The sequence below is a fragment of the Toxoplasma gondii genome, chromosome XI, assembly GCF_000006565.2.
Source record: "Toxoplasma gondii ME49 chromosome XI, whole genome shotgun sequence".
In the NCBI taxonomy this organism is placed as follows: Eukaryota; Apicomplexa; class Conoidasida; order Eucoccidiorida; family Sarcocystidae; genus Toxoplasma; species Toxoplasma gondii.
Genome location: NC_031479.1, coordinates 2,390,355 through 2,416,606, shown reverse-complemented (window position 1 = coordinate 2,416,606; position 26,252 = coordinate 2,390,355). Strand labels below are relative to the sequence as shown.

General features: G+C 50.1%; 3 protein-coding genes across 3 annotated transcripts in view; 1 reads left to right on the top strand and 2 right to left on the bottom strand.

Annotated features, from left to right (window-relative positions):
- Positions 1-532: 532 nt before the first annotated feature.
- Positions 533-14,120, top strand: TGME49_312065 (hypothetical protein; the record flags this gene model as incomplete). Its single annotated transcript, XM_018782695.1, has 17 exons — positions 533-573; positions 1,057-1,624; positions 2,051-2,431; positions 2,881-3,020; positions 3,669-3,858; positions 4,196-4,325; positions 4,856-5,323; positions 5,847-6,000; positions 6,785-6,869; positions 7,337-7,453; positions 7,863-9,910; positions 10,032-10,178; positions 10,960-11,114; positions 11,919-12,043; positions 12,440-13,212; positions 13,515-13,618; positions 13,844-14,120. 17 exons carry the CDS (start codon positions 533-535, stop codon positions 13,867-13,869), a joined length of 5,652 nt encoding a protein of 1,883 aa, XP_018635498.1. The 3' UTR covers positions 13,870-14,120.
- Positions 14,016-22,598, bottom strand: TGME49_312050 (small GTPase Rab2, putative). The gene is made up of 7 exons (XM_002364386.2): positions 19,798-22,598; positions 18,544-18,682; positions 18,090-18,173; positions 17,310-17,437; positions 16,310-16,383; positions 15,938-16,061; positions 14,016-15,416 (listed from the first exon to the last, which is right to left on the bottom strand). The coding sequence occupies exons 1-7, from the start codon at positions 19,844-19,846 to the stop codon at positions 15,370-15,372; spliced, it is 645 nt and encodes a 214-aa protein (XP_002364427.1). The 5' UTR covers positions 19,847-22,598; the 3' UTR covers positions 14,016-15,369.
- Positions 22,003-26,252, bottom strand: part of TGME49_311920 (GRAM domain-containing protein) — a 22,214-nt gene continuing 17,964 nt past the window's right edge. Inside the window, exons 15-18 of the mRNA XM_018782694.1 lie at positions 25,736-26,136; positions 25,281-25,427; positions 24,682-24,955; positions 22,003-23,945 (exon numbers count right to left, since the gene is read on the bottom strand). Of these exons, the coding sequence (XP_018635499.1) occupies positions 23,869-23,945; positions 24,682-24,955; positions 25,281-25,427; positions 25,736-26,136 (899 nt within the window). The 3' untranslated portion in view covers positions 22,003-23,868. The remainder of the gene's footprint in view (positions 23,946-24,681; positions 24,956-25,280; positions 25,428-25,735; positions 26,137-26,252) is intronic.

Genomic DNA, 26,252 nt, shown 5'->3' with positions numbered 1-26,252 from the left:
CGCTTCTCGGCAACCGCTGTGTGTACAGGGAACAAAGCGCCGTTGCGGTCACTCTTCCGCTGTCACTTTCGTTCACTTTCTTCTACTTTTTTCCGACTCTTTGCTTTTCTTCGACCTCGGCTTCCTCCTCTTCTCTGCATTCTCCCCTCTAGTCTCACAACCTGCGTCTTGCAACCTCTGCGTCTCGCTTTCCGGCCTCCAAAGTCTGGCGGAGAAACAGACCTCGTCCTCGAAGACCCAGCTGGAACTGGTTCTCATCTGGCCGTCTTCGCTTACCTACCACAAGGGCACCGACCCTGTGGGCGACGCGGCGTACGTGTACAACTCGTCAGAGAAGGAGAACTTCGTTCGATAACGAAGAGGGAGACGGCTGCACGACGCAGAATCCTTCGAGCCACTGCGACTCCGTCGCGACCTGAAGGAGACGGCCCTGCACACCCGATACCGTTTCTGAAAAATCTGCGACTCCAGCTGTCTGTACACCTGACGAGTCCCTTTCGTGTTGTCTCCGGGGACTGAGAAAATAGCAGCGATGGAGGACGACGAAGATTTGTCGATCCCCAACAAAAAAACGTAAGTCTAAGAGACTGGGAGATTTGCGAATAAACCGACTCTGAAGTTCGAACAGACATGCGCTTCACAGTGTCTGTACACCCCTCGTCGTGGACGCGCTTGCGAGTTTTTTTGAAGGCGGCCTGAAGGTGTGTCTCCATACACACTCTGTACGGCGTCACTTTCGCGCTACGTTTTTGGGTCCATTTGCTTCGTGTATATCTCAAGCCATCAGTACGTACAGTACGTACACCGGGAGGAAACCGTATCATTCACCATGCATGTATCTGTAGTGAGCTGTAGATGCACTGGGAGAAGGCGGAAAACCGTATGTCGGAGTCACACAGTCGCACCGTTCGACGAAGTTCCGAGAAATGGTACAAGCGAGTTTCTGGTTTAATAAGTGGACAAGATTCTACCTCATGCACAGGGTGCACTGGCATCTGGGAGGCCGGTGGACTCTTCAATTCGTTTCTCGTCTCTCCGAATCTCTCCTTCTCTCAGCCGTCGCCTTGTACGACCTCAACTGGACGACAGCGACGATGACTCGCAGAAGAGGTGCTCCCCTTCTTCTTTTTCTCCGGGCAACGGAGGAAGAGACCGGAACGGGGACAGACACGAAGGAGACACAGAAGGGCAAGGAAAAGCCTCTCGCCCCGCCTCCGAAACGCCTTCCCCTCAGTCTGGATCTCCGAGGAAAGATGCGACCGTGAAGAAGAAGAAGCGCTGGGTGAAGAGGCAAGAAAGCGAGAAAGAAGAAAGCGAGAAAGAAGAACGCGAGGAAGAAGAAAGCGAGAAAGAAGATAGTGAGGAGGAGGCGAGTGAAGGTAAAGGAGAAGATTCGAGGCTCAAGGACTGGAATGCCTTTGCAGCTGAGATGAGAGCAGAAGAAGACAGCGCAGATGAAGTGAAGAAACGCAGGGAAAAAGGACGGAGGAGGAAGGACAAGAAGAAGAGGTTAGAGGTCCTCCGCCGCAAACTGCAGAACGACGGCAAGAAGGAGAGCAGAAAATCGAGAAAACTCGCTGAAAGCGAAGGCGACGGCTCTGCCTCAGCAGATGACTCTGAGGAGGTAGGAGTGTCACTCCTCTTCATGTCGGACGAATTTAGTTTTCCTGTTTCACTGTCTTGTTCTGTTCTGTTCCTCCTCTCCCTTCTGCCAGACGCTCTCCAGTCCTTGCGACTGTCTCCCTGTCTCCTTTTTCTTCCATGTTGCGTTTGACTGTTACCCTTTGTCGTGCTCTCTCTTGGATCGTTTCTCTTTGCCCTTTCCCTTGTCATTGCTCGTCTCTCCTCTCTCCATCTTTTCTCTTCTTCATCTCTCCACTCTTCTTTCTCTTTTCCTTCCTTTTCTTTGTCATCTCTCCTCTCTGTTTCGTCTCTCTCCGTCCTCTTCTCCTCCCCTCGGTCTGCACGTCTCCTCTGTTTTCGACACCGTCTGCCGCTGCTCTCTCTGCGTCTTTCAATATCTTTTTGTCCGGCTTTCGCTGCTGTACAGACTGCCGGTTCCTCCGACGACAGCGAGAAGACAAGTGCGTCGCAGTCTTCTGCCTCGTCGCTGTCGTCGGAGGACGAAGAGGACGCACTGTCGGACGACTCCGCTCTCTCCGGAAAGGGCCGAGGCAAACGGAGAGGCCAAGGTCGTGCGAAGGAGAGACACTCGCGAGGAGAAAGCGACACCGATACGCTCGCCGGAGAGGACCTCGAAACCGCTGCATGCACTCTCGAGGACGCTCTCGCCTGGTGTTTAGACACCATCGTTCAGGAGGAGGAACAGGGAAATCCTTTTGGAAGAAAAAACGTCACTCGAGAGGACATGGCCTTTTTGCGACGCACCGAACAGCTCCGCTGGGACGACGAACTCACTCTTGGAGGCGTTGTACGTATACCGCGCGTCCGTTCAACGCGTACACGGTCTACCGTAGTCTCTCCACTTTCACCTGCTTCCTGATAGACGTCCTCAGGTGTCGACGTCTGTTTCCTTTTGTGTACCCACTTGTCTACTTTATGCATGCGCGAATATGTCTGTACCGTGTACATTTACATATATACATGTGCATATATGCATGTACATATATACATGTACATATATGTCTGCAGGCATGTTTGTGTGGAGACGCATGAGAGAGCAAAGTTGGCGCTGCAGATGCCTGTGTTTCAAGTGTATGACTTCTCACGTAAAAAGTGAACAAACATGAAGAGAGGTCTCGGGGGATTTACATGGCGATACGATTATTCACAGTGCTGCTTCGTTGGGGACTCGATTTGCGACGTCTGCGGTTGCGCCGCTTCTTCAGTGGGTCCGCGTCCCTGTGTTGTTCTTTCCAGAGATCTCTGCTGGAGGCCTTCGATTTCCAGACGCCGCGGCCTGTCGTGACACCCCAGCTGAGTGTGTTGACGAAGGAGCAGAAGTCGATTATTTTCCTCGATTTTCCGAATGAAATGTACAAGACGGAGTATCTGCACTTGTAAGAGAAGCCACGAAACACATTCAAGAAGTCAACTTTTCTCTGCGTTTTCTGTGACGCTTAGGGAAGCCGAGATACACGGCAACGTTCAGGCCGAACGGCAGCGATTCTCGCGCAACAGAAGACGGGGGAGAATAATTGTTTTTTCTCTCCATCCTGCACTCTGCTTGGCGCTGGTTTCAGTCTGTCTCTTCTGTCTTGTTCTCTCTCGCTGCCTTGGTGTTCTGTTTCTTTTTTTCGATTTCACTCCCCTCCAGAGATTCTCGTTTGTTTGCTTGCGCGGCCTCCGTCATCCCAACTTCTTCTATGGACAGTTGCTCCTCTCCACCTTCGTCTTTTCACCGTTTCGCTGTAGTATTCGTCGGCAATCGTATCCGACTTTTTATGGCGAGTTGTATACTCACTCAACTCTACGGTAATCTACGCATGTGTCTCCGTCCGTTCGGAGTCTCTCTCTCCACCGATATCTCCATCTCTCACGGTCTCTCTGTCTGCATACTTGAGTATGCTTTTTAATTCCTTCTTTTGCTCGACAGAAGAGCGGGTGTATATCGGAGTCTGTTTTACTGCGCCGCTTCCCCTCATTTTCCGTGTCTTTCCTTCTGACCCACATTCTTACAAATGTCGGCTTCGGCGGCTTTTCTTCAGACGCGTTGTTGACTGGAGGTCGAGGCGCGTAGTTGTGGCAAACCTCGTCAAATGCGCGACGCAGCAGCTGGCAGCCTGGCGCGAGTTCGATCGTTGGTCGCAGGAGACGAAGCGATTTGGTGCGACGCGAGAAGAAAAAGTCAACAAGCTGTTTCAGTGCAGAGTCGCGGAGCCTCGTGGATTGAGGAAGGTAGGAAAGCCGACAACACTGGGGAGAGAGGGCCGGAACAGACGGCTCGAACTCGAGAAGCAGATACGTCTGCATCTCTCCCCACCGTGAAATCTGTCAGAGAAGGCACCGTTGTTCAGTCTTCTGATCTGACAGAGAGCAGCTTCTCTCTGCTTTTCCTCCGTCTCTCCTTCGCCTCTTCCTGTCTTTTTGCCTCTCCGCCTCTGGTGTCCTTCGTACTCTCCTTTTTCTTCTTCCTCTCCCCCTTTGTCGTGACTCTCTGTTCTTTCTCTTCTCTGTGGACGTCGGGCGCCGTCTGCTGCCAGCACGCTGGTCCGTTCGAGTTCTGTCTTTGCAGCTTCAACATCTCCTTTTGAGAGCCGAGCAGTGCGGCCTCGTGGAGAGAACCAAGTCGCTCGGTCTTCGTCGATGTCTGAACATTCCTGCGTCGCTCCTCTCCCAGCCTGAGCGGAGCCGAAACGGTCCATGTAGGTACTTTTCACGGATTCCTCAAAACAGAAAAGCATCTTCGATCCCTTCTCTCACAGTCTATCCGTTTCTTCATCCTTCTCCCTCGCTACACGACTCTACCTCTCCTCTGCCTTTGTAGCACCCTTTCTTCACCCATGTCTTTCTCTCTCTCTGTCTCGTAGTACACCTCGCTTTGCCGATCTGCCTGCATCTGTTTATATCAGTATCTGTGCAAACACCTGGATTTATAGCCTACGTCTGAGTCTTTGTTGATATTCAATTGCTTTTCAACGATTTTCTTTCCTGAAGCTTTCATTTCTTTGGTCGGGTTTTCGGTGATTAATTTCTCTTCTGCCGTTCCGTTTTTTTCTCCTTCCCCACCTCGAAACCCTCAGTAAGTGTTAGCTTTCGTTCCAAGTAGATTTTCCTATATTTACAAGAGCTTCAAAACTCTGCAAAAATGGTTCTTTGCCCTGCGCCAATAAATGGATTTGAGGTGGTGAATTTTAATCGAATTCCGTGTTTTTTCTGCCTCAATGCTCGGCAGGCAACGTCAAAAATGAGAAGGACGAAAAGGCGCAAGTGTCTCCAGGATCAGACAAACCTCGACCTGAGCCTCCTCGAAATGAAAACGCACCTGTCGGTTTCCTCTCCTCCCCCTCATCTTCCCCTCCTTCTTCCTCTTCTTCCTCTTCTTCCTCTTCTTCCTCTTCTTCCTCTTCTTCTTCCTCGTCTTCTGCTTTGCCTCCGTCCTTTCTGTCTTCCGTGTTTGGGGAGAGTGCTGGAGACTCTCTCCTGCCGGGAGGAGACAGTTCTTTCTTGCTCGAGGACGGCCTGTTTCGCGACGACGCTGGATTGTTTGACGAAGAAGACTGTCCACTCTTCGACGCCTACGACCTCTCCAGTCGGTGGAGTGTCTCGGCCGACACGAGACCGGCAGGAGGCTGGGGGGCTCTCAAACGATCTGTCAACGAGGGAAGCGGAAATGGAAAAGCCGTGAAAAGTCGTGACCAAAGTAAGAGCAACGGATACCAACGACGCATACAACCACTTGCACACTTAAAATCTATACGACAGCCGCTTTTATCAATATATATATATATATATATAAATATATAAATATATATATGTATATATGTTCACAAGCATCTGGGGGTATTTCCATGGAGCAGACGGTGTGTCTGCAAGGCGCCTCCGGACTGTCTATCTCCTTCACACGCGCCCGCATATCTCGGTCTTTGTAGCTATGTTTATTTTCCTAAGTACATGCATATACATATGTGTCGATATATGTAAATATATATATATATATATATGCATTTATCTGTTTATGCTTTACTATTAGATATGCCGATCCACATAGGTGCATGCAGAAGTGCCTCCGGAGCCGTGTCTGTATCAATGCAAACATCCCCACCTATACGTGAATATACATGTGTGTATACGTATGAAGATACCTATATCTCTATAGAGAGATGCAAGGGTATATTGATGAGGTCGAGGAAGCGTTTGCGCGTTTGCATTTCATCTTTTTTCAGTTGCAAGGGAAGTGGAAGACATGAAGCTGCGAGAGAAAGAGTTGAAGAGACAGCGACGGGAGAGACGAGACGAAGAGAAGAAAGATGCGCGCAGACAGGCGATAAAACATCAGTGGAGAGAACTTCAACGCATCGCCAGATGCACACACGAAGGGTGAGAACTGAAGAAGAAAATTGCTCGTGAAAACCGGTGTCGGACTACGCAGAGCATGCAAGGTATATCGCAGAACAACAGCCAGCCTACATCTCTCCATGTGCTTCCAACTAAGTATATATATATATATATATATATGCATATATCTGCGTCTATTTGGTTATGTCTTTGCACTGCAGTTGCGTGTGGCTGTGTATTTACGAGGATGTAGTGCTATATTTTAAATATATTATAGTTGTGCAGATGAAAGCGTTTCCAGTTTAAACAGCAATCAGCATTTGTAAGAACGTTGGAAAGCAGAAAGGGAGGAGAGACCGCTTTCCTTTCTGCCGACTCGTCTTTGTAGTGCATGCATCGCCTGCTGCGGGGGTGCAGTTACAGTGTCTCCACCTAAGGAAGAAACTTCGTCTCGGAAGAGAAGAGACGCGGTCTCGGCGAGACAGCAAGGTCAAAACCGGACAGGGAGCAGAGACGAATCTCGTTAGCTTTTGTGTAGAAACATTTTCAGTTTCCATGTCAACACAGAGTCCCCTGCTGACTCTCCTTACTCTCGTAACGCAACAAAAAGGTCATGAGGGTGGAGTGGGAGCCTTCCTGATATCTCGTCGATTCTAAAAACGCGCTTTGCACAATACGGTTTCTAGCCTCCTGCAGACGGTCCTTCTTTTCCTCTGCTGGAGAATACACTTTTTTTGCGCGTATGTGCTGCCTGTCTCCGGGGCGTACGTACTCCGGGAACGAAAGAAGGCGGATCACAGCATGCATGCGATCATGTTTTCCGCAGACCACGCTTCCACCATCCTCGCGAGGAGGAACATGTGAAAGGACAGGAAGAATACACCTCCAGATACCGAGTTTTCGCTCGAGAAGTGAGACGCGTTTTCATGGTTTCCAGAAAACGTTTTTTATCTCTTTCCACCTTCTCTCATCCGGTCCCCTGGTGTGGACGTTCCCTTTCTTTCGGATCGACTTCGTCTGCGGTGTATCCTACATTCTCTCTCTCTCTCTCTTGTTCTCCTGTTTCCTCTCTCTCCTCTTTTCTTCTCCGTGTCTCCTGTTTCGAGCTCGTTGCTCTCTCCTTTCTGCCCATTTCCTCTCGTTCTTGCCGGTCCTCGTCTTCGCTCTTCTTGCGCCTTTAGCTTTGCTCTCTCTGCCTGTCCTGCGCCCGCCTCTCCGGCGTCTTGCCTGGAGGTTCCCTCGCATATTTCGCGGCCGTTTCTCGCTGTCTGGCCGCTGCTCCTCTGCGGTGTTCCGCGCTCTCGAACACTCTCGTTGCCTTCTGAAATCTACGCTCTGTCGATCAGCCGTGCTCTTTTCTCTCGCGCCTGTTCCTCAGGAACTGGTGTACATTCGACCGCCTCAAGAGGTGCAGAACAATCCGCGCGAGGCGCTTGATCTCTACCTTGCGCAGCTGCGCCGCATGCGTCAACTCATGGAGACTCCTCACAAACTGGTGCGTTCTCCCCAACCTCTTTTTCCCCTTTTTCTCCTCTCTTTCTGTCGTACTCTCTGCCCCTGCGCTTTGTCTTTCTCTGTGTTGCTCTCTCTCTTCCTCCTGCTCAGCCCTCTGTCGCGAGCTCTCTCTTCGGAGTATGTGCTTGCTTTTCTCTGCTCCCCTCTCTGGCGCCTCTCTCTGTCTGTCTCTCCGGATAGTCTCGTTTTCCTCTTTCTGTCTGTGTCGCTTTTCTGGCCTTTGTCGCCTCTGTCCCCACTCCCGGCGTCTCAAATCTCTTTCCTTCCTCGTCTTCACTTTGAGATTGTTCTGTCCTCACGAGGAGGCTTAAGCCGCCCTTCCTCCAGCAGCTGTCGAGGAGCCGGCCTTTGCGAAGGATTTTTGGAGTGCTGCCTGACTCTGCTTGCAGAAATTGGCGGCGAAATTCGGCCTCGTCGCGCTTCAGGCGAGCTCGGACTCTCTGGAGGCGCCGGCCGTCAAACGTCTGAGAGCAACCACACCCTGGCTGTCAGCGAGCGAAGAGGACGCGAAAGAACGAGACGAGCAGGAAAACGCGTGGAAAGCGATGGCGTCTGCCATCGGCCAAGAACCTTGGCAAATACCACAGCACTTCATTCCGGTGTCGATCCAGCCACAGTGGCGCGAGAAGAAGAGACAGGAAGAAGAGGAGCAGAAACGCAGAGAAGAACAACGAGCAGAAGAAAAAAGAAAAAGCGAACTCGCTGCTGCTCTCGACAATCCCAGAAGCCGCAGCAACAGTCCCGTCAAAGTGAAACTCTCCACACCTTCCTTGTCTTCTTCCTCTTCTTCCTCTGCTTCGATTTCATCTCCTTTGAGTTCGAGGAAAAGAGACAAGAGTTCTGTTCTCGCAGGTGCCTCTCCTCCAGCCTCTCGCCGCGGTTTATCTTCGGAGAATCCCACCGCCCTCGCTACGCCTCAGAGCAAGAAAAGGAGCCTAGTAAGAAGACACAGCTTTGAAGACATTGCTTCTTCCTCCTCTTCCTCCTCTTCCTCTTCTTCCTCCTCTTCCTCTTCTTCCTCTGCTTCTCCAGAGCAAAGGGGGCTAGTTTCGGCTGCAGGCGAGGCGGCTGAGGAGAGAACAGAGAGTCCTTCGTCTGCGAGGTTGACAGAGAAGAGAAAAGGCGAGAGAGAGGAAGAGGTAACGGAGAACGCACAACGCGAGGCAAAGACGGCAGAATTTCTCGCAGAGGAGGGAGAAAAGACAAGGACTTCTCGCGTCGACCAAGAAGAAAGCAATTCGCCGTCGCCACTCCGAGGGATGGACGGAGGCCGTGGACAGAAAGCGACGATGGAGGAGAGAAATCCAGAAGAAACTGAGACCCGTGAGGAAGACGTAACACACGTCGCAGCAGCGGACAGCTCAACGCAGAGCTTTCTTCGCGTTCCCGAAGCGGCCTCTCCAAATTCCACTCCCTCTTCTCTCTCCAATTCTGCTTCTTCTCTCTCCAATTCTTCTTCTTCTTCTCTCTCCAATTCTTCTTCTTCTCTCTCCAATTCTTCTTCTTCTCTCTCCAATTCTTCTTCTTCTCTCTCCAATTCTTCTTCTTCTCTCTCCAATTCTTCTTCTTCTCTCTCCAATTCTTCTTCTTCTCTCTCCAATTCTTCTTCTTCTCTCTCCAATTCTTCTTCTCTCTCCAGTTCTTCTTCTTCTCTCTCCAGTTCTTCTTCTTCTCTCTCCAATTCTTCTTCTTCTCTCTCCAATTCTTCTTCTTCTCTCTCCAATTCTTCTTCTCTCTCCAGTTCTTCTTCTTCTCTCTCCAGTTCTTCTTCTTCGCTCTCCAATTCTTCTTCTTCTCTCTCCAATTCTTCTTCTTCTCTCTCCAATTCTGCTTCTTCTCTGTCCAGTTCTTCTTCTTCGTCTTCCTCTTCTTCGGGGACTGCTCGGTGCGCGTTTGCCAAGGAGAGAGGTCCTCGGCAGATGAAACTGACGGAACTCTTTCGTTTTACACTCGACAGAGCAAGGAAGAAGAATTTCGCTCTCCCCTCCCGCGCGTCCCTGCTGGCCAGCTTGAGCGGCCCAAACACCACGCGCGCCTCCTTCGACCCGGGCGCCATGTTGGACGACGACGGCGAGGCCCTGTCAAAGCAACTGAAGAAGAGGAAGAACAAGAGACGTCTGATGACGGACGAGGACGAAGAGCGCGAAGCGAGCGGCTCAGGCCGAGAAGGCGACATGGCAACTGAGCAAGAACGCTCGAGACAAAGCACAGACTCGGCTGGCGAAAGAGAACAGAAGAAGCGAAAGCTTGCAATGGAAGACAGCGAAGAAGCGCCAGAGCACGAAGAACGAGAAGGAGAGAAAGACGAGGGAGAGAAAGAAGAAGGAGAGAAAAAGGAAGAGAACGAAGAGAAGGAAGAAAGTAAAACCGAGAAGACGTCGTTCGCGCGTCGGCTTCTGGACGAGGCGCGCTTAGCGCGGAAGAAGGAACGAAGACGGTAGGACACTCCGCAGAAGACGCATGCAGAGTTTTTTTCTCGATGGTTCTGTGTAGAGTGTGTCGCCTTGGATACGGAGGAGAGGGATCGATTGCTTGTATTCCGATGTACGTTTCTCCAGGCAAATGAAGGAGTTAATCAAGCAAATGACGGAGTTCGAGGCAGAGGAAAACGACGAAGAACTCGAGGGAGACGAAGAATACAAGTCCGCGCTCGCAGAACTCCGAAGTCGACTGATGGAACAGGACGAAGAAGAGATGACGGACAGGTGAGAGAGAAGAAAAGAGAAGCAGAGAGAAGAAAACGAGCGGACCAAGGGGGAAAAGCGGTCGACGAGGTGGAAAAAGAGAGCGAAAGGAGAAAGACAAGACGCAGACAAAAGATGAAGGACGTTTCCAAACTTGACACGTTTGAAAAGCCGAACTCTCTCTGGAAAAGAAAGAGAGAATAAACGAGTCAAAGGCTCACGAGGCGTCGCCACTGCCGAGACAGCGAAGAGACGAAGCACCTAGAAAGTCAAGAAGACAGACGTCAATGTGTATTACGTCATCCCGCAACTCAGGCGACGAGGCCGTTTGCCTCCACCTTGTTGACGAGGAGGAAAAGGCGAGTTGTTCGAATATTTCGTTTAATCGAGAACACCAGGTCGACAGGCGCTTGTGTCTCTCTGTTGCTTGGGGACGCGGAAAGGCGGAGGTCTGCCTGTCTCTGGTTTCCCTCCAAAAGGAACCTGCGAAGGGCCGCCAGCCGGAAAAGCGGACTTTTCAAAGTGGATTTGTTTCTGAGAGACGAAGCACAAAACGGCAGCGCCAGTTCGACACAGACGTTAGTGCGCGAACGTAGGGGACAGATGCTGGTGAGGCTCCAAACGGGAGACGTCGTACAGGAAACGATTTGGGACCGAGACAAGAGGGAGAGAGAAGGGAGAATGGTGTGTTGAGGAAGAAGTACTTGTGTCTTTTTCGGGGGTTTAAAAGAGTCAGAGGTCACTTTCTTGTCTCCTGCGTTTGCCGAAGAAACCGAAGTTGTGTTTTCTTCTGGATGTTCAGTGATGACGAAGACGAAGAGTTTCTCGAGGGTCTGTTTGCCGCCAAGGAGGACGAAGCGTTCGATGCAGAGGTCGAAGACACTGAGGCTATGCAAAGGAAACTACGCCACGATTTAGAAGAAAGAGAGGATAAAATCTACGAGAGGCTCATAGGCCGTGAGTCTTTCGTTTCAGTTGTCTTTGTGAAATGATTCATCGACCATGAACAAAGTGTTGAGAACGTCTCTGTTTTCCAATTTTTACGAGGGGATTTCTCTTTAGAAGTTGCAGTTTTATTCACACAAGACGTCTTAGGACCCTCCCCCCCTTCCTTCGATTTTGGCAGTGCGACGTTCTCTTCGAATTTTGTTTTTTTCGAAATAAAATCTCCAAAATTTTTGAGGAGTGACACACCCCGGCCGTTCGAGTGTCGACACAAAGTGTAACTCCTTGAAATTCAAGGAGACGAAGATGCAACTCAGGTCGACAGACAGTGAGTAATCGCGTGGAAGTCATTTTCACTTGTGCGACTTTCTCGGCTAAAAGTATCTGCGGGATTTGGCAGAAAAGAGTATTCAGTGTACTGTGCAGACGCCATGAATCGATCATCTCTCGGCTTTCTTTTTTTCGTCTTTCGACAGGCCTACATGCACACTTAGAGATCCCTGGGATTCTTGGAGACTTTGTGTCCAATTTTGAAATCTTTGTCTTTTCCATTATCTCGACAGCTGGGACAGCCTTTTGTTTTTCGTGAAGGATTTCGAACTTTAACGAACTCGACGACAGCTCGGGCGTTTCCCCTTCAGGCTGCCCTCTCGTTTTTCTGTGCTCTCTCTAGCCGGGAAGGGAGAAGCTGAAGTACACACTCGACAAGTTAGAAGCGCTCCGTGAGCATCCTCCCCGGAAAAGGAGTTCATGCCCTCCTCTTTCCTTCGTTTCAGAGGTGATGCTCTGGCCCGATGTCTCTCTGCGACTTCGCAGGCTTCCAAAAGGGTGGTGCCAGCGCCGTGGAGTTGACGGAGGCCGAGCGACGCGAACTTGAGGAGGAAGAGAGAAGACGCCGCGAGCGTCTGCAGCGCAAGAAGCGCGGAGACGAGCACTTGGCGGTACGAGACATGACGAGGAATTGGTTGTTTTTTTTTTGAGTTTTTTTCGGAGGTGTCGCGAGTGAAAACGCCTTTCCCGAGAGGGCAGACAAGCACGACGGTTTCTCCAGGTGCCACAGTACAGAAGACGTCTGGGGTGTATATACGTAGTGTACAGACACTGCTCGAGAGCTCGTTCTGTTTTTTTTCACCTCGCCGTCTCTTCGTTCTCGGAGCAAGGGGCGATTTCCAGCTGCCGCGAGACGGATGTCTACTTTGTTCGCTCTCTTTCCTCTCCCACAAGTGTTCCGCGCTCTTTTTTCTCTCGCTTTTGTCTCTCTTTGGCGCCGCGTTCTCTCGTGCTTGTTTCTCGCGGCGAGTCTGTGGATGTCGCACTTCCTTTTTCTCTTTTTCCAGGGCATCGAACTCGACGACTGGTTGTCGGACGACAGCGAAGACAGCTCGTCTTCATCGGAGGCGGAGTCTGAGGACGACAACGCCTCTGCCGCTGCGTTCTCCTCCCATGTTTCCACATGGTCCTCCCTAGACAAAGGTCCTCCACCTCTCTCTCTTCTCTCTTCTTCTCTCCCTTCTCTTTCTTCTTCTCTCCCTTCTCTCTCTTCTCCTCTCGTCAATCCTTCGCTGCTGGTCGCGCAGTGCAGGCAGAACGCAGAGAGGAGAAAGAAGATCCTGGAGAGGAGAGAGAAGAAGAGAAGTGGAGAGGCCGAGAAAGCCGCAGAGCAAGGTCGCAAGGCTGGCGGACGCTCGGGAAACAGCAGTCCCCGGAGACAGCTTGGCGCAGGTCGCAGCGACCGACGAGATGAAGGCTTCGATGGAAAAGAAAATCGAGAGCGAGACGGAGAGAAGAGAAACCGAGAGCGAGCCAGAGAGAAGAGAAACCGAGATGCGGGGCTTGGATTGGAGAAGCGAGACTCAGGTCTGTTGTCTGCGGGTACAGTCGAGAGAGAGAAAAAGAAAGAGAAATCTGCGGGTCCGCTTTCCTCTTCCAGGACCTCGCATGCGACGAAAACCAGTGGTTCCCTCAAGGCGCGCATGTCCAGCGCAGGAGGCTCGTTTTTCTCTTCTTTCGGCTCATTCGGTTTGAACAGTTATTCATGCAGCGTCCGATTTACGGACGACGACAGCTTTGGAGTTCGAGGAGATTTCGACAACAGTTTCAGTGGAAGAGGGTGAGTTTTTTCTCGTCTTTTTCCTTCGTCTCTCTTCGCTGGAACGCGTGTCATGCTCGTCTCTCCGTCCACCTCTTCTGGCGTTTCTTCTCCGTTTCGTTCTCTTCGTCTCATCCTCTCCTTGTTTCCTCTTTTCTCCCCCTCTATGCGCTGTCCCCTCGGGAGGAGGCAGAGGCTTCGGCTCACAGGTTCCTCTGGGGAGTTTTACATCCCGCCAGTTGCGCTTTGCTGGTTCACGAGTCGGTCCTTTTCACCGAATCGAAGTTCTTTTCTGTTCGCTCGTCCTGTCCTCCCTTCTCCAGACTGCAGGCCGGACTGCCGCCTCGCGGCGCGGCTTCCAGTGCGACGAGACCGCGGAGTCCAAGCGAGCGCAGTTCTCTCAAGGGTGAGAAGCGCAAGTCGACAGGTGAGCTCGGGAAGGAGACACATACGCGACAGGGGAGATCGCGCGTTCTTGCACACACACACTCAGAGCACTGACAGGAGTCTGCCCAATTCTTTCGTAAAAGAGTTCGCAGAGCAAAGGGTAGCGCGCCCCCGGCAGTCTGCAGTGAAGCCTCTGAGAGACGACAGAGAAGAGCGATCTAACGCCGAGAAATCGCTCAGGATGTTCGTTGCCTTTCGTCTGCAGGTTTTGCTGGGCTGCTCAAACGGTGATCGAGGCAGATGTGTGACAGCGATGGCGCATGCGAGAGAGAAAGGAGGGACAAGAGATCTCTCGAAATGTGAAACGCGGAAAAAAGCGGAAAACAAATCGACAGCGAAACTCTCCGACGTGCTCCAGTGGATGCATGCAGAAAGCGTGACGTCAGAGAAAATTTGAAACGAGAATCGAATTCGGGTGTCGCTTCCTCCACAAACGTGGAAGAGTGCAAGAAACGAGACAAAAGCAAAGGAGTTCTTCTCGGCATCAAAGAGAAACGAATATATGTACATATATATATATATATATATATATAGATAGATAGATAGATATATATGTAACTGTCGATGTATATATATATATATATAGCTGTGTGTATGTGTATGTGTCCATGTGTTTGGAGACATATATAGGTGGGGATGAGGAGTGTGAAGTTTGAGAATGTAGTTCAGAAGGTCTGTTGTCTCCGTTTCTGATTGTTTGCCGTGAGGCGTGTGCAGTTTGTGAGATTTCTCGCGAGTCTGTTTCGTCTGTGGCAAATGGCGCTTTCTGGATGCGCAGAAATGTCTCTGTCGAAATGCTGGAACGAGCGTCACACGCCAGATGAAAACTCGCAGCTTCCCTGGCACCCGCATGCAGGCAGTCATATGTCTTGCCCGCTGCACCTGTCGAGACGAGACGAGAGAGTAGAAAGCAGAGAGAGGAAAGCGTAGAGAAGAAGAGAAGCGAGATACGCTTTCTGGTTCGATCTGCAAAGTCAAGACGAGAACCTGGAAGAAAAGAGAGACAGGCCGGTCGTCGCGAGAGGAAAAACGCCTGATGAATGTCGACCAGAATTTTAAAAATCTAAAAAGAGAAACAGGACTGGAGACGGCAGCCACGAACCAGCAACTGTCTCCGCATGGCAAAGAGCGGACGCGAACTACACACACGGAGGGTCAGAAAGGCAGAAAGACCGCAATGTTTTTTCAAAAGTGGGCAGGTAAAAGAAGCAATTTGTGTCCCTCCTTTTTTTCCCCCGTTGCAAAGGCGTTTTCTCCTCTCACAGCTCCCCTCAAAAACTCTCTTGAAGAGCAAACACGAAAAACTGAGCACAAAGCTACGACCGGAAGGCACATGCAATTCATCTGTCCAGAGCAAGACCTTGCCTTCTCGCTCTTTCGTCGCTCTTCTCTCTCTTCTTTTCTCCTTTATTCTCTCTTCTCTTCCTCCCTTCACCTTTTCTCTTCTTTCTCTGTCACTCCTCCTTTTGCGCGTCTCCACGCCATGCGTTCTCTTCGCATATCTGATTCGAAGCCTGGTCTCCTCCTCTCACTACTCCTGCTGCGCTGCTTTCTGCGCCTCCTTCAACTGTCTTTGCTCCTGCTTCTCCAGACCTTCGTCCGTTTGCTGTCACCCTCGACAGAGCTTGTCTTGGGCTCCGTTCCCCTTTCGTGCTCTCCAAGCGACCTCCTCTTCCCCCTGGATGCCATCTTTTCTCTCTTCCTTCGTTTTTTCACACACGCGACTTCCTCTTAGCAGCAACTTGCAGACCGCTGCTCTGCCAGGCTACGCGGTTGCTCTGGGGAAGAACGAAAAATTCAGAAGCAAACGACAGAATCGCACACACAACGCAAACGGAAGAGTGCATGCCAAAGTGCCTAGCAGCGACGGAGGATCTAAACACTGCGTCAGAAAACACGAAAAAGTCAAGTCAAGCAAACGATGTCGTTTCTTTTTTACAGCAGAAAGAGGAGACAAACTTCCGACGCAGGTGTGTATGACGCATACAGTATATACACTACTCCCTACTTCTTAATCGACAGCACTCGAGTCTACAGACACCTCACTGCCTCTGTGTACACACACAAATATATGTATATACATATATTTATATATATACATATATACATATATATATATATATAAATACGAAAATGCATTTATTTTACATATATATAAACAAAAAATATATATGTCGGTGTTGTTTTTCGCACGTTTCGTCTCGATGTCTGTTTCAGAGAGGAGTTTCGTGAATAAACTAGATCAAACCCGAGGCAACAACTGCATGCGCAGACACGCAGCAGTTCCGGCGCGTTTTACCTGAGCCTTGACGACTGCCGTACGCGTTGACGGGACCGCATTTGATTCCGTGAGCCTCGTTGCTGAGGTCGTAGATACCCCGCTGAATATTTTCGTAGATCTTCCGCGCAGTCAAAATGAAGGCCTGAAAAAAGTCCATTGTTGCGCGGAAGGCTCAAGGAAAACGATGTTAACGCCTTCTTTCAAGCATCCTCCATACACACATGCAAGAAAATCAGTACACATATCTACATATGTTGACTCTGCAAATATGCATATATCCTTTGATCCTATCTACTAATATATGTAGTGATGTACATATATGTATATATATATATATATATATGGGTAAAACCGTATCGCGTATTTTGATGACAATAGCGTTCTCCTTACCTCATCGACATTCTGAGCTGTCTTCGCCGACGTCTCCAAAAAAATCAATCCGTGCTGGCGCGCAAAAGCCGCACCTGAAAAAAGAAAATTCACAACTACACACACCTTCCATGACGTGGACATATGCACCCAGGGCACCAACAAACATACGTATATAACCACATATATACACATTATGTATATACATGCATACATTTACACGCTTATACATATATATAGATATAGATATGCATATAGATACATATGGATACATATATGCATATGAATATATATATATATATATATATATATGCATTACATATACATATGCAGATATATATAGATGTATACGAAGGTAGACTGGATGCGAGGCACTGAGTGTGCAGGACAGCTTTTTTTATTTTTGATGAACGCATCTTTTCGTATCAGTGTCGGTCTCCTCTTCGCCGCATGCAAAAGCGTTTTCCACGTGTCAACTGAATCTCTATCGAGGCTTCAGTCCCGGCAATCAAAGACCGTAAACAAATACGCGAAAGTTGAAACGCGATTCACGGACCCGAGCAGACTCAGGCGTCGAGCTCTCCACTTTCTTGCATCATGAAAATCTCTCTGCCGACACAGTTGTACATGGTTATATGTGTATAGACAGTCAAGTCTACAGATCTCACATCTCTTTATGAACAGAGCATGTATGCATGCATATGGATGAACACATGTATGCGTATGGAGATACATGCAAATGCGTCGCCTCAGCAGCCTGCGGTCGTCCTATTTGCATGCAACGACATGTATCGGCAAATGAGAGAAGTTCGTCCTTGCTTCAACAACCAGTGAGACGCCGTCAGAGTTTTCGCCAGGCGTTCGGCTCTCGCACGAGCCGGATCTCGGCATGAGGACTGAAGTCTACGGAGGTAGGAAGGAGCTGGCTTGACCGCGCGCGATGCAATGCTCGGCTGCTTGGGTCGGCGAGATGGCGGCTTTGCGCGCATCGCAGCTGTCCACCTTGCTTCTTTCTCCTCACCTTCGTCGAAGCTGACCTCTCGGCGCTCGAGGTCGCTCTTGTTGCCGATCAACATGATCGTCATGTGTGGGTTTGAATTCTGTCGCACTTCATCCAGCCACCGAGTCAGGTGAAGGAAAGTGTCGCGCCTGAAAGCCCAGCACTTCGCCGCGCAAAACAAGGCTATCGGCATCGACATATACACATATATAAATATATATATATATATATATAAATATATATATATATACTCTTTTTCACCTCTCTACAGGTACATATACATACATAAAGACATACATAAAGACATGCATATATATATATATATATAAATATATATATATATATATATACATAAACATAAATATATATATATATATAAATATAGATAAATATGTACAAATATGTATACATGCATGCATTAATATATTCCATGACATTAAGTTGATCCTATCTACAAAGAAACCCACGTATATACGCCGCAGAGAAACTCTGACAGTACCTTAATAAACGTATGTATATATATATATATATATATGTATAAGTATTTGTATATGCATATGTATAGATATGTAATGGTGCATCGTCATCACAGAGGTGATGCCGAGAGGCAAGTTGTGGCAGAGAACCGGTCCCGAGGCATGTGGACGAGATTCGAAAGAGCAGTGCACTGCGAAATTCGCATCGATCGCGTGTAGATCTAAAACGATATGCGCAGCGATGCATGTCCAAGCAGACGAGTGTGAAGAGCGTCCGACACATTGGAGACTTTTTTCTGGAAGTGAGATGAAAATGAGAAGTCACCTGGTGATGTCGTAGACGAGAAGCGCTCCAGCAGCACCGCGGTAGTAGGAGCGCGTGATGGATCTGAAGGACTCTTGTCCTGCGCTGAAATGAAAAGGAAAAACAGATATGAAAAGAACTGGAAGACCTCGACAGGGTTCTTCTGAAAAGGCACCGAAACGGCCGGAACTTTAAAAAGAGACTGCTCCCCCGTTGCCCTCTCGCGCGCGTTTCGAAGAGTTCGAAGCGTTCGAAGAGTTTGAAGGGTTTGAAGAGTTTCAACAGTTCGAAGAGTTCGAAGAGTTTCAACAGTTCGAAGAGTTTGAAGAGTTTCAACAGTTCGAAAAGGTCGAAGAGTTTCAACAGTTCGAAGAGTTTCAACAGTTCGAAGAGTTTGAAGCGTTCGAAGAGTTCGAAGAGTTTGAAGAGTTCGAAGAGTTTCAACAGTTCGAAGAGTTTGAAGCGTTTCCCTCACGTATCCCAGATTTGCAGCTTCACTTGGCGGCCTGCGATGGAGACGAGCCGAGCACCGAACTCGACGCCGATGGTCAGGTCATGGTCGGTGCGAAACCTCTTGTCTGTGAACTGGAGAAGCAGACAGCTCTTTCCGACGCCTGCAGAAGAAGAGACACGCGGCCTTGAGAGAAAGAATCTCAGAAGCGTCCACACAGACAGCAGAGAAAGCCTAGGCAGTGAGTCGACTGAACTCTACAAAAGAAATTCCGATCCAAGCACGAACTCCGAGTTCGCAGTGTGAAACAGGGTGAGAAAAGAATGCGCGCCCATTCAGAGACGCGCACCGTGTTTGGACAGCTTCGGCTGCGGAGGGAGACGAAGCGCATGTGTGACACAGGTCTCCTTGAGAAAGGATCTCAACGAAAAAAAACGCAGAAAACTTGCGCCGCAAAACTCCACCATCTCCTCGCTTCTCTCGCAGTGCATGCACCATCCCAGAAAAAGCACAAAAAGAATCCTGTTCGCAAACATGAGATCGCTCCCTACACGGCGGCCTGACCACCCAAGCGTCTCAGTAACTCTTTTCTCTCGCAACTTCTACGAGGGATCACAGGAATCCAAACCCTGTCCCCATAGATATAGACACATATGCATGTTTACATATATACATACATATATACATACATATATATACATATATATACATATATATATACATATATACATATATATATATATATATATATACATATATAAATATATATATATATATAGGTATATGTATATATGAATATATATATTTCTCTATCTGTTTATTTATACACGGAACAACCTTAACGCGGTCGAAACAGCATGGACGCAGGCAAGTGGAGAAGACGCAGAAAACACAGGAGACGTTAGTCGGCTCAGTATCTGTGTCAAAAAACGCCACTGGTCTGGAGAAGCACCACACATCGTAGAACCGAGAAGAAAACTCGAAACGCAGGACAAGTCTTTTGTTTCAACATCCGCACATACCGCAGAAACCGACGACGGAAGCAGGATGCTTAGGCAAATAAGCATATATATATATATTTATATATTTATATATTTATATACAAGTAGATACGCATATAGCCACGTATATATAGCGATGTATCCAGACATGAGTATGGCCATGCGGGTACGTATAATTTCAGAGAGTGCGTCTATGGAGAGTAGCCGTGGTGGGTGTGAGTCGTCCAGGCGAGAAGCTGACGCTGCGAAGCAGGGAAAAAGCGATTGTTTGGCATACCTGTGTCTCCGATGATGATATACTTGAAGAGATACTGGTACGGCGACATGATCTCGATAGTCTGAAGTGGACAGAAATCAAACGTGTAGAGGACTCGGAGGCGCAGGCGAACGGGCGCCCTTGGCACAGTTTGCCGTCAGAGAAGTGCGATGAAACAGAGTCTTCTGTCTGGAAAAAAGCGAGACAGGCACAAAGAGGTCACTCTGTGGAGCGCCGTTTCCCTGGAAATCTGCGTCGCAGTTTCGTGAACGTCCGACGGGAGGAAACGCAAAGGGGAGGTTCTTGAAAAGCGAGTGAACTCTTTACTGGTTAGACAGTCGTCGATGTCCGTTTCCCTGAAAAAGTTCGTGGCGGATAACTTCTTGGCTCAGTGTCGCGTGGACACGGACTTCTCACGGAGCTCGCCAGCGAAGGCAGGGAAACGAGGGAAACAGAGACAGCGACTCAGCAGGTCACTCCCGACCAAAAGCGCCAGGAAGGTGAGGCAATGACCGGTGTTTGAAATTCACAAAGCTGAAGGGGAAGCGAAACAGGGGGAGGCGCAACCTCATTCGAGACCTAGAGGCGGGCAGTACATGCACCGCAGATGAACGGCGGCAGTCGCAAAAATCGCGTCACAGAGTCTCGGAGACCTACGGAAAAAGAAAGGTGGCGCATGCGTTTAAAGCTGCAAGCGTTTAGAAACGAAAGAGACGAAGAAGGGGAAAAGAACCGCGAAAAGAATTCTTGGACAGCCGCAATCGTTGCGAGGAAGACAGTCCGACGGATCCCTTCGCTGGCGACTTGCACGCGAGCGCTCTTCGTCTCCGCGAAGTTTTCGCTTTTTACGAACGGCAAAGAAAAGACCGAAAGACACAATCGATTTGACGCACAATGAAACCCACAAAGTCGTGTTTGCGAGTAACGCATTCGCGCAACGTCAGCAGCACTTGGCCTCGATAGAAGACGCTCTCTCTGGCCGATCAAGTCGCGACCACCAGCGAGTTCCCTGGCAGCCTCTGCTGTTTGCGGGTTTCTCTTCGGAAAAAAAGGGGAACTTGCGAAAAAAGCCGCAGACAGATCGCGAAAGAGCGAGCGGCGCTCTCAGCATAAACAGCTGACGGGTTCCTGCGGGAAGAACAAAAGATGACATCCCCTAAACAGACACGGGTTCCTCGGAAGTAAATACGCGGCTTGCAATGACTGTAGTACCCCAGGTCGAGCCTAGATGGTCGTCCTGACCTGATAACAGATGGCGCAAATTGAGCCGAACAACAAAGGAGCCAATGATTTGAATCGAATTGCTTTCCACGCGGTGACCGGAAAAAGAGGCGCCGACCCACAGAACTCAGACGAAGAAACAAACGCAACAGGCAAAGAATACGCGAGAAAACAACGCCAGAGAGTCGTCTTCTAACTTGGTGGGGAGGAGACGTCCATTTCAACTGAGGCAGCAGAGCAGGCCTCCTGTAGAGCTTTTTCGCGTAGCTTGTTACGGTCTCAAAGCTCGGCGGGTGTGCCGAAGTTCCTGGGGTCTTCTCGTCAGTGTGGAAGACAAATCTGGAGAAGAAACCCGTCAGAAAAAGGTGACCAACGACGGAAAAACGTCTCTAGTGTCGAAAGAGAGAACCCCGTTTTGCCAGTAGTGTGGTCAAGAAGCCGTTGCCTTGACAACCTCGTTAATGAAGCAGTCACTCGAGCCGTGGGATAAGACTTTCCGAAGTTAGTTTCACGCTGCTTCTTCGTCCTTACCTGAGATATAACGGAAGCATTCAGTCTTGTTTTTGCCTTCATCTAGAGGTGTAAATCCATGTTCTGTTGTGTTAGAATAGTCAAGACTATCACTGGACACTATGTCCAATAGACAAAGGGAGAAGCCTGGTCATCTCTTGGCCTCATCGAGAGACCTAGGCGAAAAGCAGCGTCCGAACCATCGTCGGAAGGTACTTGGCCATCGGCAAAGAAAAAGGCGTTTGAACAGATAGAGTTGGAGATTTCCAGATTTCTCTTTTGAACAGAACAGGATGGACGCAGCGGTAACATTTCAGCAACCAAGGATTACAACAGAACCAGCAGGCGTCGAAGCAGAGCTGCCAGCAGCAGACCTCTGAGTAGGAGGTCTGGACTCTCTACGTATGTGTGACTGAAAAGAAAATGGGCAGAAAAAACGTTCAGGAGCAGGTCGTTGTTTTCAGTGATTTCATGTATCAAAGATCAAGCTTGCTTTCTGGTCCTTTAGTTGGCAGCTCGAGAAACGTTGTGAGAGTTTCGCGATTCCGAAGAGGAGGACAGTCGCGTCGCGTTCGTTAGTCCCGCCGCTTCGCACTTGTAGCTCCCTTGTTGAAGAACCAAGTTCTGAGTTTTCAATGCCCTCAAGTTGACACATCTCCTATTCACGGCTGGAAACTCGAAAGGTTCGATGCGCGACTTTCAGTTCTTTGATTGTTCGAGGTGAACTTAACGTTTAAACTCTAAACAAGAAGCGCGAACACCTTAAATGACAGAGTGATTACTCTCTTAGTTACACTCTTCCTCACGGGATGGGTTCTCTGCTTAGTAAAACTCCGACATCGGTAAGGGAGACTGCGTCCACGAAAACTTTCCAGTTCGTTTCAGTGCAGACAACGACGTTCTTTTCTCTAACCGTGGTCGCCAGCGACTTCGTCTGAGACTCGAGTGGCTGAAAGGCCGCTCTCCTTTGAATGGCACAAAATGCATCAACAAATCACTCAAATCTGAGGCCGAATGCATGCAAAGGTACTCTTGCGTCTTTCGTGCTCGCTCCTCTCATCTGTCTGCATGTTCGCTTCCACTGCGCGATTGTGGAACGCGGTTAGAAACCATCGTTCAACGCGTCCCGTTTCCTCCCCACTCGAGACCTACAGAAAAACAGCCTCTTCTCAAACAACAGAAACGACTTCGACAGTCCGGCGAGGACCATACTGGAATCTGTGAAGACGTCGTCTCTCTCGGTGTCACTGCGGTTGGCGAACGTTTTTCGACAAAAAGAAAGCTCTGCATTCCCTCGTTTTTCCGGCTGGTCACGTGACGAATATGTCGGCTCTTTCACAGTCGAGTTCCAGGAGTCTCTCGAGAGCCGTTCTCAAAAGCGTCGACTCGTCGGAAGCTGGAAAAAGGTGAGATGCGGCAACGGGGAAACCCCAACTGTCAAAATCACTCCATTTCTGAGTGTCACCAGCCTGCCGCGCGGCAGACGCGCCGGTTTTCTACGCATTAGGCAGAAGCATCAGAGGCGTTAGACGCTCGCAGGAACGGTCTCCGAAAACGAACCATTTTCGCGCGAGACAGCGAAAGATCCGCCCATGCAAACCATACACGTTCCACTGCCCGTTTTGCCCTGTCCATGTTGAGTTTCGTCGACCCTCTAGTCTTCAGTTGACAGTGGCTGGGCGGTGCGGTGTGCGGTGTTGTCTAGAAAAACAGACTCTGTTCGTTTATGCGCGCCGACAGACGCTTGCCGAGTCTCTGCTGTCTCTGCAGCACCCGGCCTCCGGCTTCAGTCTGCAGGTACTGCTTTTCCCAGTCTCTCGAAAGCCGCTTCGTCGCCGACTGCACAGCTCCGAACACAGGCACATCAGTGGCCGTCTCTCTCGAAAAAACTCGTGACAGCTTCGTTCCTACGGATCGAAGGCGAAAGAGAGACAACGGAAAGCACCGCATGATACGGAGAAAACAGAGCAAAAAAACAAGACTCAACTCAACACCTCACAGACAAATACGTCTCCACCGCGCGGCTTCGACTCTTCCGCCTCCGAGAGATCCACCCAGTTCTTGAACTGACAGACGACCTCGCGAAACGCAACATCACATGCGCTTGGTCGATCTCTCGGCGCCTCTGCCGCGGGCAGCGTCTCTCGAGCCATTTTGAGCTGGGCAGCAGACAGTTCGCCCTGGAAAAAAGAGCGTCTGTGAAACATGCGCGGCCGAGGTTGGCGGCGGCAAGCCCCGCAGGAGGATTCCACGTTGAGAAAAGCCTGTCACCACGCTGTCAGGAAAAACAATTGCGACTGCATGCGTTCTGGTCACGAGGCGGCCGCCCCGTGAAGCCATGAAGCGACGAATCCGAGACTCTCAAAGACCCTCGTCGAGACAGGTTTCGAGTGCGACAATCCTCCAGTAAAGCATGCAGACCAAGACGAGGAGAAAACCTAAAAACGAGGAACAGGCAGAAACGGGAGAGAGCGTGGTGCTCCTTTGCGCGGGTCTTTGCTACGCTCAGTCTCTTCTCGCTCTTCTCTCCTTCTTCGTGTGGTTTTCAAGGAAGCTGGCGATAGACAACTCTCCCTTCTCCCCTCTCTGTTATCTCAACTCGCCATCGAGAGTCCTCGCGGTTCCCCTCAGCACACCCTTCTCCACTTTATCTACGAATCTTTTCCTTTCGCTCAGCAACTCTTCCCCTTGCTTCCACGAACGCGCATCCGCAACCCGGAAGCGAGACTCAAAACGAATAAGCAGGAGGGTACGTCGGACACTGAATAGGCCTTCAGTTCGAGGTACAGACAACCACTGCTATTCGATCGCTATACATCTCCTCCTTGTTGGACTGCTCAAGAGAGCTGCAGTGTTGAAGTTCAGTGTCCTGCGACAGCGAGGGTATTCCGAAATGAGACTGTTCTACGCGTCTACAGCTTAGCAGCACTCAGATTGACCGCCCTTCTCGCCTTGTGGCAGAGCTAAAGGGACAGGCATCCACGTAGTCTGCAGATGTAACGGGAGGCTAGAGCGAGCCGCTGCGACGGATGCTTAGAGTTCGGAAGTATGTGCATCGCTGGGGTTCTTGGCAGCTCAAACTCGACAACGGATGCATGCGAATTCTCGAGCGTCCCCTTCCCTCCCCCCCTCCCTATCAGTGTCTCTGGCGTGTCTGTACAGCCCACGGGGTACCTTCAAATGGTGTAGAGGGGAGGAGTTTCCTAGCGAATCCGAGGACGGCAGAGAGGCTGCAGACGCCGAGAAGAAAGCTGAGAAGGGTATTCCAAATGGCAGGGCGTGCGTCTTTTGCGCGAGAGAAAAGAAAAGAAATGACCGAAAACACAGAGCCTGCCGACCAAGAAGCGAGAGCCCGCAGACGACGGTGGGTCTGCACCTGCGCGGTCGTCGTACATGCAAACAGCGCATTGGAGCTCTCCACGGGAGGACGACAAAGGCGAGTCGACTCCTGAAAGACACGAAGAGAGGATGCAAGGAAACGAAAAAACCAAATGACAAAGTGACAGCGACGTTTTCACTGGAAATACATGGCAATGTTCGTTACACGTCCCTCTCTTTCGGAACTCGTTTCTCGGCCCGAGTCGTGCACGTGGTGAGACCCTGTTTCGTCTCTTGAGTAGAATGCTCTGGACTTCCTCCTCTGAAGGAATCTTCGACGTTGCGTCTCTTTTCCATTTCCCTCCTCACGTTCTGCATTGATCCTTCGTCTCCTCCTCCCTTTCCTTCCTCCCTTCCCTCCTCTTGCCCTAGGTCCGGAGGTTCCTGGATTTTACCGGAGGCGTTTTGCCGTCGACCGTGTTTCCGGTGTCTGGTCGCTCTTCGTCGGTCGCCACTGCCGCCTGCAGCGCCTCTCGACTGTACTGAAGGAACTGGGCGAGAGCCTCGACTACTTGGGCTTCGCCTTGCGAAGAAATCTTTCCCTGAAAAACAGGCCAGAAAGGTTTTTTCGTCCATCAAAAAGTGCGAAACTGCCTCCTCTCTGCATGCGAAACTGACCGACGAGAGAAAACCGACTCCAGAAAGAGGAGGAGACAAAGAGAGAGAGAAACGGCGGCCGGCAGAGAACGAGACGTTCGAAGAGAAGAATACAAGAGGAGACAAAAGAGAGACTTGGAGGGAAGCCAATCAGACCCAGGGAGAAGCAAGAGAGCACAAGAGAGAGAGAACAAACGCTGAACGAGTTCCGGTGGCCGTAGAAAACAAAGGGAAACGAGTCTGCTCTCCTCACCTGGAGGAAAGTGCTCTTGACAAAAACGACCTCGTACTCGAAGTCGAGCTGCGTCTCCGGCATCTCTGTTCCACCTTGTTCCTCGTTCGTGTCTCCGTCACACTCCTCTCCGCGCTTCCCTTCGTTCTCTTCTTCCTCGGCCTCGAGCTGATCCTCCTCGCCGTCTCGCCTCAGCTTTTCTCTCAGACGTTCGAAGGAGAAGGAAGCGCATGCGGCGGCGTTGAGCGCCGTCAACCGGTATCGCACGCGAGTGAAAAAACAATCGGAAAGAGGCAGGCCTCGCACAAAGGCGTCTTTCTGAATCACCACGCTCGCATCCGAGAGAACAAAGGCCGTGTACCGCTCCTCCAACTCCGCCCGCGACGGCAAACCCAGCAGACGATTCAGCGTCGTCACCGGCACTGAAAACAAATAAAATCCATCTTGAAATCCATCTCGGTTCTCTAGCCGCCTGCTCTATGGCAGTTCGTCTTCGTCGCTTTTTACCCCTCTATAACTCTGTCACCTAGTCGTCGTA

Excerpts from the sequence above, each read along its gene's own strand:
- TGME49_312050 (XM_002364386.2), bottom strand. The coding sequence starts at position 19,846 with ATGTCGCCGTACCAGTATCTCTTCAAGTATATCATCATCGGAGACACA. Across the intron at positions 17,438-18,089 it reads CTCGTCTACGACATCACCAG|GCGCGACACTTTCCTTCACC; the intron begins GTGACTTCTCAT and ends CTGGGCTTTCAG. Across the intron at positions 16,062-16,309 it reads CAGCTCAGAATGTCGATGAG|GCCTTCATTTTGACTGCGCG; the intron begins GTAAGGAGAACG and ends GACTTTTTTCAG.